The 12152-nt window shown below is 38.8% G+C and overlaps 1 protein-coding gene across 1 annotated transcript in view; it reads right to left on the bottom strand.

Annotated features, from left to right (window-relative positions):
* dgkb (diacylglycerol kinase, beta) overlaps positions 1–12152 on the bottom strand; it is a 120984-nt gene that overhangs the window by 10211 nt on the left and 98621 nt on the right. Inside the window, exons 22-23 of the mRNA XM_047361167.1 lie at positions 7726–7816; positions 5130–5325 (exon numbers count right to left, since the gene is read on the bottom strand). Of these exons, the coding sequence (XP_047217123.1) occupies positions 5130–5325; positions 7726–7816 (287 nt within the window). The remainder of the gene's footprint in view (positions 1–5129; positions 5326–7725; positions 7817–12152) is intronic.

The raw sequence follows: 12152 nt of genomic DNA on the forward strand, positions 1-12152 counted from the left end.
TAAAAACCAATTAGATGTTCTATCACTTTTAAAATGTCATTTTAAATGAAGTTCAGGGGAAGAGTTTTTCATTGCTTTTTGCATGTTAAATATTATATGGATATCTTTGTGAAGTGCCTGGAGACGACATGTGTTGTGAATTGGCGCTATACAAATAAAATTTAATTGAATATCTTGCAAACTGTTTTCCACAAATAAATGCAGAACATATCTTTATTGTTGCATTCAGTTGATGTTATTTTAAACATAAGGGGAAAGGACAGAGTACTGTTGAAACGAATGCAGTAAGGAAGTGAGGGAGAAGCAGTCAAAGGTTTATAAAAGTGATAAAGTTGTGTTCCTCACTTCAGTTTTTAATTCCGCAACACAACATTCACAGTTTCAAATGAAAAAAGGAAAAGAAGCAACAAGCCACAAAGACAACAGCAATTAATTAGATTGCACCGGCAATGCAAAGCAATCTCGTGATAATATAATTATTAATTTCTATGCTGTTTTTCTGCTATGAGCATTGATTTTGACCCTGCTGGAAGCTCAGCATCATGCAGGGCCCATCTGTTCCAGGGGCCCGCTCTGTCTCCGTAGACTCGTCCCTTCACAGATTAGGAAGCTGCTGCAGCACTGCTGGGAGCATCCAGATACTAATTGAAACAAAGACCCATTTTTAGGCGCTCAGTGCGTGAGGGCGCGTTAGCTCGCTGTCAGCTGTGGAGCTTGGTGGCTGTCGTGTTTATGGGAGTCGGGTTAGTTTCCTGAGATAGTGTCGCAGCTGATGTTGCTGTTTGGTTTGAGATGTTGTTTCTGCTGCCAAGCTCCGGTGTCCAGCTGCCACCATGGTGATGGACACGCGTCTGCCCCTATCTGAGAGTGGAACTGTGAGTGCAGAACTTTCTAGGGTCAGAGTGGAAGAGTCTGTGTACACACAGACCACGGCAGGTTGACCTTCTGGCTATGGGCTTTAAGCCTGGTCCTCCCACTGTGATTTTTCATGCTGATGCAAAAAGCTAACACACACTCTCTCTCTTACACGCACGCACGCACTCTCTCTCTCTCACACACACACACACACACACACACACACACACACACGTTGAAATGTATGATGGAAGCATCACCATGTCAATGGGAATTACTTGTTGCCCTGGGCTACAAAGATCCAGCTACCCTGGAGGGCATTTTATAGGAGAAACATGGACACCACTTTAAAATGTCAGAAGCATCCACAAATACATGTTTAGGCCATTCTGGGTGTAACCTGTAATTATAAACATCCATAACTAATTTTTAGCAAAAAGGTTTATCTACTCAAGCACTTTAGTCATTAGGAATCACTATTCATTGACTCAAATTATATATCATGCATCTAGTCATCAGCAGCTGGCTGCAACCCACACAAACTTTCCTTGCTTTTGCTTTTTTCACCCGTCAATATCGTAGATCATTAGATTAATTTCAATACCAGACTAAGATAACCTGACGAAAAACAGAAAGCTTGGGTTAAGGTTGGATTAAGTAGCTTCCCCTTAATAAATGAAATCATAACTGTTTTTTTTTTGCTTTTGCTCAGATTATCTTTGTTGGATTTATAACCTTTTGATAATCTGAAACATTCAAGTGTGACAAAAAAGCACAAACAGAGGGGAGAAATACTATTTACAACATTGTAACTGTTGATGACATAATATTTATATGCAAAGTTACCATCAAGTGACCAAATATAAATGCAAAAAGACCATATAACCTACAATCAACATTATATGCCTCATTCAACTACCAGGAGAGATGAACATGAATGAACGTCTGAAGGGGCAAAAACAAAACAGCACTGTGGCTTTAATCCCAGGCAGCGAGAGTGATTAGAGACGGCATTCTTGTCACTGTCGAACACTCGGTGGCTGCTCTGACACATGTGGAGCGATGGGCTGGGGGCTAAAAGACAGGCTGTGACGAAGAGGAGTGAAGCAGGACCAGATCAGCTGAACGTAAAACTGAAGAGGAATGGAGGGATGAAGAGGGAGGAAAGATGTGAGAGGGAGTGATCCTCCAACAAAAGCTTCATGAGGGGTGTCAGGTGGATCACTCCTCGATGTCAACCCCTTCCACCCACACATGAGCCCTCCATCTCTACTTCCCCCTCTTTTGCAAAACCTCAGTCCCATTCTAAATAATTCACTCTGCAGCCATTCCCTTCCACCTGAGGGGCTTGTCTCCTGGCGTCACCAGCGGGACGATTTAACAGCTCCTGAAAGGTCAGGTTTTATTTATTTATTTATTTATTTATTTTTAGCCACCCACCGGTCGCCAATACGCACACACTCACATACACATGCACACACACTTTCACCAAATAAAATCCCTCCCAACAGTTTGATCTGTGGATAGTGCTCGTTGAGGCCCTCATGAGCCAAGGCACTCCTTTGTTTGCGTATAAATATGGCGTTCTCTTGATCTGACAAGTTAGGCCGCTCTCCTTGAGGGCACCTTCCACAAGGGCATCCATTCTCACATATGAAGCACAAGTGGATAAACACACACATCAATAGACTGAGACAGAGTCAAATAAACACAGCTTTGAACGCAGAGCAAATACAGACTCCTCACTCTCGCTAAGAGCCTTCTCAGGTTAGGACTCCTCAAACACTGAAATGATTGATTTCTATTCAAGATTTAATGGAGTGTTCATTGTTGCAAGGTTGGGCCTTGAGCTGATCAAACCATATAAACAATACGAAGCCTCCTAACATGTGACCTGGTAGATTGTGTAAGTACAGTGCCTTGAAAAACTGTTCAAACCCCTAAATCTTTTTTAAATTTTGTCACGTTACAACTACAAACTTCAATGTATTTTATTGGGGGTTTAGAGGATAGATTAAGACAAAGTATAATCGTAGAGAGGAAAGAAGAGGATATATGATTTTCAAACTTTCATGGGAAATAAAAACTCCAACATGTGAACAAACAACATCACGAAGACAAAGGAACAAAGCAGACAGGTCAGAGATAAAGTTGTGGAGAAGCACTGTTAAATCATAAAACAATATTCCTAGCTTCGAACACAGCTGCAATCCTAACAGGAGTAAGGTTTGCAGCAGTCTATTCATTTCTTGTTTCATTAGACTCTGCTATGATTTGGAGCCCTTTTGGTTTGTTTAGTAAGCTTTTCCAAAACTGCCTAACCAATAATATGTTAGTTGATCAGGTGCAGCTCCTGTAATTTTAGAGCAAATCTGAAATGCAAATGTTTTAACAAGCTCTTGTTAAACCACAGAAATAAAAAATAAAAAACCATGTATCCTTAAACTCAATACAAAACAAACAAAAACTAAGAATAAAGCTTCACAGGCATCCTAACAGAGATCTATTTCTATACCAATCATGTTTTGACCAATGAAGTCTCACAAGGGTTCACCTGCAGCCGTGTCTGGAGAGACTCACCGGCTCTTCAGCACTGATTTTAACATCCCCTTCATCCCCACAACCAAACACACCCTGCTCACCAGGAAACCTTAACAACATAGTGCACATCACTTTCACACCAGCTGTCAGATATGAAAACAAAACAAATAGCAGCACGCAAATATAACACTGTGGTTTAACCTGTGACAAATATTCTGGTTTAATTGAGACAATTAAAAAGAAAAAAAATATTTTAAATGTACAATGAATCCCTCACTTGACCTCTATTGCACTGACAGTCATGTCAAGATTGCCAGCGAGATGGAAAATGCAATGCATAAACTATAGGATTATTTGCAGGATTTGTGCGCAATTGTTTTGGTCCCGCCTCCTACAGTGGTGATATAAAGCTACAAACTTTGTTTTTATTGATATGTGTAATTGATTGTTTTGAAAACTGGGACACACAATTTAAGTCAAAATTATGTAGAGAAATCACTCAAACCTCATTTTTAAATTAGAGTTGACAACCACCATTATCACCACCTATTAGACTGAGTTAAATGCAGTGCATATCAGGTAAAATCTGACAGTCGCCAGTTCAGGCACAAAGGATGCCTTGTGGATAAATCATAAACAGCAGTTGTCAGAGTTTCATAGGGGCTCCATTTTGCTTATTCAGGTGGTCGTATTGTGTGATTGCCTGGCTTTTGGAGTGTACAGATGTCACGGTGGCCCAGTGTTGGAACCAATGGATACATGAGAGCACTTAAACACATCATGTGATCCTGCATCATGCTTGTTAAGAGTACATCACAAATAAAGGGTCAACAACATCTTTAAAGCATGTTTAAAAATATAAAGTAATTTCATCTTCACAATGAGCATCAAAGTAACCACGAACTGATGTTTGACTTCACTATCCAAATCTTGGTTAAAATGTGACATTTCCCATTAGGTCACAGCTCTAAGGTAATCTTTTGAGGTACCTTTCTGTAGAGAAAAAGCAACTTTCAGATGAAGGAGCTCATGATATGCCTGGTTAGTGTTTTGGTTTGGCTGCTACATTTTTCATAACTAATAACTAATTTAACAACAATCAGACCACAAAATATTTTAATAATAACCTAAATGACATACTTATCTCTTTCCCTCCTTCACTCCTTCAGGTGATTCCGACCATTTCACCATCTAGCACAGAGTAGCTGACTCATTCTGTTTGTTCATTCATATGTTCTCGTTGATGGATTTCCTTTTGACGTAAATGGATTCAAGGGTTTGCCCAACACCTCACTCAGTCCGCTCCCATTAACTGAGCCTGTCCACTGCCGCCTACACAGAGCATTAATACCCGAGTGACAGTTCCACACAGTGACATGATTGTACCTTTTCTTTGCAAACAAAACCTTCTGGCTGTGATTCACCTTGTCATGGGTGAAATATTAATGTACAATGGAAAAGTTTAGCTAAAAGTTCAGTCTTTGATCTATTTGAAAGGAGCAAGGACACAAACTGAGTCTAAAGGAGGCTACTGGGAATAGAGAGTCCTAAACCCTAAAGCAGGGTCCCAAAACAATTTAGCTCCTTTACCACAAAAATAAGTGGCAGATACTTTTATTTATTTCAGATTTCTGTTTGAATTTAGGTCATAGTGAGCCATTTACGGGCAGGCGCATCAGAATTTAACTCACAAACCTTGAAAACAACTAAATAAATTGTGCTGTCAAAGCTACCTTGAACAGCAAACATAAGCTCTTTGGGGTCGACCACTGGGGTCCGTTTTTCTTGATGCTTCTTCCCCGTCTTGCGCTGACCCCTCCTCTTCCTGCTTTCGCCCCAAAGATTGGAGCCTCCATGCATACTAGGAATGTTGAGAATTGCAATGCCCTCTAAGGAGATGCTGCTGAGGTCTAGAGTGATACCATCACACTGTTACACATGAGAAGGAAAACAGAGGGACAGATGAAATTGGGTTGACAGCATATTCTATATAACTGTTTACTTCTTATAAATGTGGCAATAAAAAATACTTCCTAAAGGTGTTAAATTTTTCGCTTGACTAAAGTGGCCTATATAGCCAGTCAGACATGTTTGATTCAATATTACACAGTATGACACATTATAAAGAGTCATGTGATGTGGTAAAAATATTGTACAGAGGCAGTGGACTACATTGGTTGAAACAGAGCAAAACTAACTTTGGCCTGTGCTTAGGAGGTATGCTATTGCTAACGCCAACGCTAACAATAGTCAGAATGCTATCGCTAACATTACCCTACTAATATTGACATACACAAGACGTTAGCTAACAGTAGCATTTACAAGTTAGTCCTGACATCATAACATTATTTCTAAAAATTTGCATCTAATAACTGATATTAGTATTATAATACTGACTGTCACAACATAAAATAAGTCTCAAATATGCACCAAACCATTTGGGCTTCATTACTACACATGGAATTTAATCAAATGTAAATGTCCAATGATTTTGACTTTAAAAGAAAACTATACAAATTCATTTTTAAGGGTTTAGTGAAGCTTTCTTTGCAGATTAACATAATATCAAGTTAATCAACATTTTCATTAAAATTAATACAGTAAGTTGAAACAACTATAGAAAGTCAATTATGCTGAAAAAATAATTACCCAAAAATAATTTCGGGCCTAATTATGTGAACATTTTGCTATTCTATACATGTGTTCCATACATCTGTTAGACCAGCAGCTGCTGATAGTGCTAGCAAGTGATGGCTCAAGTAAATGGAGGACCAATCTTTCCATTATTAAGAAAACATACAGAAATAAAAAAAACAATTACTGGGCCAAAAAATAGCTATAGATATAATTTAGAGTACCATTAAATGCAACTAAATAATAAAAAGAAAAGATTTGTTAAATTATTGATCAATTGACCAGATATAAATATACATTTGTATGGTAATCTTTAACTTTTCTAATTTCTCTCATGGCTATTACACTTATTTTTTATTTAAAGCACTAATTTTCAATCATCCTTTTTTGTCTTAAACTCTATATTTTTCCCTTTGTTTATTTAATACAGGTGATTTGTTTTCAAATTATTTTACTGTAATTAATTTTTAAGCACTAATATATTTTCTTGTATAATATATCCCTGTTGTATTTTTTTACCAAACAGATTTCCCATTTATTTTCATCTTTCATATTTACATTCCTTGGTCACTGTATCGTATTTTCCCCCTCAACATGTAGCTAGAAATAAAGCCCGGTGAATATTACCAAAATTACTCATCATATAAAAAATCTTTTTAAAGTAAACTGTCATTCAAGGGTGATAACAGTCCTGATTAACATTTTATTTATTTATTTCTGTATGTATTCTCAATTATGGCAGGATTGGTGCTCCATAGAAAATTCGGTGGTCCTACACCGATTTCCACTGAGCTACAATCACCCCGACTGACATCCAGAGCTAGTTTTTTTGCTAAAGCTAACATCAACAGCTTTCTTATTCGGACGATTTTTTTGTTTTTGTATATAAGAATGAATGTATATTTACAGTGTAACACATGTTTCTGTTAGAGCATTGTGTTAGTTGATACTTTTTTTTTCTAAAACAATGCATTTTTCCCAGGAAAAAGGGGTTTAGTTCTTCAGTAAAATTCACATTTTGCTAGAAATCTATGAATTTAAATATTAAATTTGAACAATTTAGCTATTTAATCTGCTTGAACAAGTGAAATAAATAAACACATGCTGTGCGAACTTCAATTATTTAAGCTAAGGAAAGACCACAAAGTGTTTGTAACTGTCCTCTGTTCAGTCTAAAACCCTGTATCCTGCAGAGTGGATTTTAACACATTTGATCAGCTCTCATCTACTTACTAGCAGCTCAATAGTATTGCAGTTACTTATAGAGTGCTAATTGATGAAGACCTCTGCACTGTGTGGATAGGTCTGTGAAGGTGTAAGATGAATCGTATGGACACCAGCTTCATTATCACTCAATATCACACGCAGCAGGGTCACGTTTGGCTAATTACCTGAGTGTTGAACTCAGGATCTATGAAAAGCAGGCAGGGAGTTGCAGAGATAACCCTCACACATCAACACATTTTCTGAAGCTGAAACTAGCATATTATGGAACAGAGGATGGCCAGAATATTCCTTAGCTGTGCAATCATTCTTACCTTAAGGCCAGTTTAATATTCCCATTAATGCAAATAAAAGATTTGTATTTCATTTTAAAGAGTTCATAGGGATAAGATAAAAGCAAGTACTTTTAAATGGTTTTTCTTTGCTTTTGTTCCTTTTTTAGTATGGCTCTCTGTAAGCAGAACGATTTACCTCAACCTCCAAGAAGTCATGGAGCTTCTTACATGTGGCCGAAAACGTCTCCGAAGTGCCGAACTCAAAGTACCACAGCTTATTCTTTGTTCTGAAAAAAAGAAGAGAAACTAGAACTGTAAAGGGATCAATGATAAAAGGAAACATAGGAGTGTTTTCTTCACATCAAAATCTAAAGCTTATGAACCCTGTCTGTAGTCTCTTATATGCTGAGTTTATAGTAAAAAAAACAAAAAAACATAACAGTGCAGCAGTGTTTGATTCCAACTTTAAAAAGAACAGCAGCTGTACCTGTGAAGCATAGAGTCACCACTCTAAAGGATGCATGATGTGTTTCACTAGTTACATATTGAGTCATAAGGATAAATCTAAAGGTGGTCGAGGGGCCTTTGAGTTAACACTCAGGGAAACCCCTGCTGACGAAGGCCTAACAATAAAGCAAAGGGAAGGAGGAGCACGAGAGTTTAATCTACCTGCCCCTCCAATTAACTGAGGACTGGGTTGCTGCACCCCAAGCTTCCTGCAGCACACTCCCAGCTGCTAATGCTGATGATCAATGACCTTGCAGGGGTGAGTCACCATCTGTCTACATGCTGCTATTATATTTTCTCATGACAACACCAATTAAATGTCATTGAAATTGTGTTTTATAGGACTTCAGGAGTTATAATTTTCTCACACTCAACTTGTCTGTGCGAAAACGGTTAGATCTTGAAGAACTAATGGTAAGTTTACGATAGAACGCTTTTTACACAAACATTCTATTATAAAGGACTTACAGTGTTTATCATATATCTAACCCATTTTTGCAATTCACTGGATTAATGTAGCTTAAAAAAGCTATCAATGCTTGACTCAAGATCACTTAGGCCTCTAAATGTCACATATTTTCCTATCTTGATATTTATCCTGGAATATTGAAAAAGGCATGTTATGTCGGTCTACACATGACAAAATAATGGGAATTCTGTGGAACATCAAAACATGCCTTGTCTTTGAAGTACAGTGCCTTGCAGAAGTGTTCATGCTCCTTGGCTTTTTACCTATTTGGTTTCATTCCAACCTATAATTCAGATGTCTTTTAATGTATTTTATGTGATGGATCTGCAAAATAGATGCTAAGTTGGTAAAGTGAAACGAAGAAATATATATATAAAAAAACACTAAAACTTTCTGTTATTTTGTCCTTACTGTTGAATTCAGTGTTTAGCTGCATGCATCATGATGCAGATGAACACTGATGCCACAGTCTTGTTTATTGTATCAACTGTAGTGTTGCAGGTACAGTATACTCGGTGTGTAAGAGTAAAAATCTGTGGCAGCCTGGTTTTTTTGATGATATATTTGTAAATGATAATTGTAATGGACTGACTGTATGTAGGACTTTTCTAGTTATTCTGACCAGTCAAGACACTTTTACCCAGCCCCACTCATTAGGGCCTCAATAGCTATATTTACATGCACAAAATTTCACGATCGGATTGAAATGTTTTTAGGAATAAAAAAAAAAAAATTATGCGATTGCACCGTTTATATGGGCACACAATCAATCAGTCCAATCATGATGTGCGTTTATCGACACATGGCTTTATTCAGAATAGAACCACTGAGATGTGTAGAGTTATTATATTTCCCTTAAACATAACACAGAAAAAGAAGTACTTTACATGCATGTCTATCAGATTGTCAATCGGCATAAATCACCCCTCTCAGTCAGATTACCATTTTATTCCGATCCTGCCGAATCAGAATATTCTGACTGAAATGTTTACATGACACATCTTTAGTCCAATCAGCTATTTATTCTGATTACTTATGTCCATGTACAGGTCCTTCTCAAAAAAGTAGCATATTGTGATAAAGTTCATTATTTTCCATAATGTCATGATGAAAATTTAACATTCATATATTTTAGATTCATTGCACACTAACTGACATATTTCAGGTCTTTTATTGTCTTAATACGGATGATTTTGGCATACAGCTCATGAAAACCCAAAATTCCCATCTCACAAAATTAGCATATCATTAAAAGGGTCTCTAAACGAGCTATGAACCTAATCATCTGAATCAACAAGTTAACTCTAAACACCTGCAAAAGATTCCTGAGGCCTTTAAAACTCCCAGCCTGGTTCATCACTCAAAACTCCAATCATGGGTAAGACTGCCGACCTGACTGCTGTCCAGAAGGCCACTATTGACACCCTCAAGCAAGAGGGTAAAACACAGAAAGAAATTTCTGAACGAATAGGCTGTTCCCAGAGTGCTGTATCAAGGCACCTCAGTGGGAAGTCTGTGGGAAGGAAAAAGTGTGGCAGAAAACGCTGCACAACGAGAAGAGGTGACCGGACCCTGAGGAAGATTGTGGAGAAGGGCCGATTCCAGACCTTGGGGGACCTGCGGAAGCAGTGGACTGAGTCTGGAGTAGAAACATCCAGAGCCACTGTGCACAGGCATGTGCAGGAAATGGGCAACAGGTGCCGCATTCCCCAGGTCAAGCCACGTTTGAACCAGAAACAGCGGCAGAAGCGCCTGACCTGGGCTACAGAGAAGCAGCACTGGACTGTTGCTCAGTGGTCCAACGTACTTTTTTCGGATGAAAGCAAATTCTGCATGTCATTCGGAAATCTGGGTGCCAGAGTCTGGAGGAAGACTGGGGAGAAGGAAATGCCAAAATGCCAGAAGTCCAGTGTCAAGTACCCACAGTCAGTGATGGTCTGGGGTGCCGTGTCAGCTGCTGGTGTTGGTCCACTGTGTTTTATCAAGGGCAGGGTCAATGCAGCTAGCTATCAGGAGAGTTTGGAGCACTTCATGCTTCCATCAGCTGAAAAGCTTTATGGAGATGAAGATTTCATTTTTCAGCACGACCTGGCACCTGCTCACAGTGCCAAAACCACTGGTAAATGGTTTACTGACCATGGTATCACTGTGCTCAATTGGCCTGCCAACTCTCCCGACCTGAACCCCATAGAGAATCTGTGGAATATTGTGAAGAGAACGTTGAGAGACACAAGACCCAACACTCTGGATGAGCTAAAGGCCGCTATCGAAGCATCCTGGGCCTCCATAAGACCTCAGCAGTGCCACAGGCTGATTGCCTCCATGCCACGCCGCATTGAAGCAGTCATTTCTGCCAAAGGATTCCTGACCAAGTATTGAGTGCATAACTGTACATGATTATTTGAAGGTTGACGTTTTTGGTATTAAAAACACTTTTATTTTATTGGTCGGATGAAATATGCTAATTTTGTGAGATAGGAATTTTGGGTTTTCATGAGCTGTATGCCACAATCATCCATATTAAGACAATAAAAGACCTGAAATATTTCAGTTAGTGTGCAATGAATCTAAAATATATGAATGTTAAATTTTTATCATGACATTATGGAAAATAATGAACTTTATCACAATATGCTAATTTTTTGAGAAGGACCTGTACATGTAGCTAATGTCTGCTTTTGCAGCTGAGGCTCATGGTTTTATTAAGGGAAGAATATCAATGTCAACTCATAGAAATCTTAACAATGTCTAGAGATGCAGGTGTAGACTTTGCTTCACTCCAGCTGGAGAACATTCCCATATGCAGGTTAACACTCTGGACAAGAAACACAGTTTTAAAGAGTTTATTAAGAAGACGATGATTGGTATTTGGTTCTCTGTAGGGAAGACAGAGAAAGTTAGTTCCAAAGAGTTATGACTGATGGAGATGTTTGGATAAGAGGATGATCTCAAGCTTACTGTGTCTGCAGGATTTAGGTGCTTAAATGGAGAGGTTCCACTCTAGCTTGGAGGTGAGGGGTTTTGTGCTTTCAACAGGATTAGTGTTGCGGAGTGGCAGGTGAGTTCGAGAGCGGGCAGATAGAGGACTTAGAGACGAAGAAGCTGCAGGAGACAACCGTAGAACTGAGGAGCTATCCAGGTGGTTCTTGTGGAAGATCAGAATGTGGCTTAATAAGGAACAGTTGATTGAGAAGTCTGAGGTGCAGTACATACCAAAAGTTTGGACACAATTCTTCCAATTTCCCCTGAAAAGTTGTCTGAGGTTGGAACAGAGGCAAGAATCTAGGAGACACGGGAGGAGACTTAGAAGGAATGGGAGACATGCTGCAGAGTGAAGGAGGTGAAGCTGGAGGAAAAAGAAAGCTTGCTGTGCAAAGTCTACATGAGACTGGTAAGTTGATTAAGACACTAGTTAGTAAACTATTGCTGTTCATTGAGACCTTTTAAAACTGACTCATGTTTCGACAGAATTGAGGTTTGTGCAAAGACTGTCTGAGGTTTCCTGCTGGGTCGATCTGGCCTGATGGTTCTGTCATGATCAGAGGTAATTGCTTTACCCAAATGCAGGAAAGCCACTCAGGAGAAGAATAACTGTTTTAAAGAGTTTATTGAGAAGATGATGATTGGTATCTGGTCTTCTGTAGGGA

This window comes from Girardinichthys multiradiatus, chromosome 3, assembly GCF_021462225.1.
Source record: "Girardinichthys multiradiatus isolate DD_20200921_A chromosome 3, DD_fGirMul_XY1, whole genome shotgun sequence".
Taxonomy (NCBI): domain Eukaryota; kingdom Metazoa; phylum Chordata; class Actinopteri; order Cyprinodontiformes; family Goodeidae; genus Girardinichthys; species Girardinichthys multiradiatus.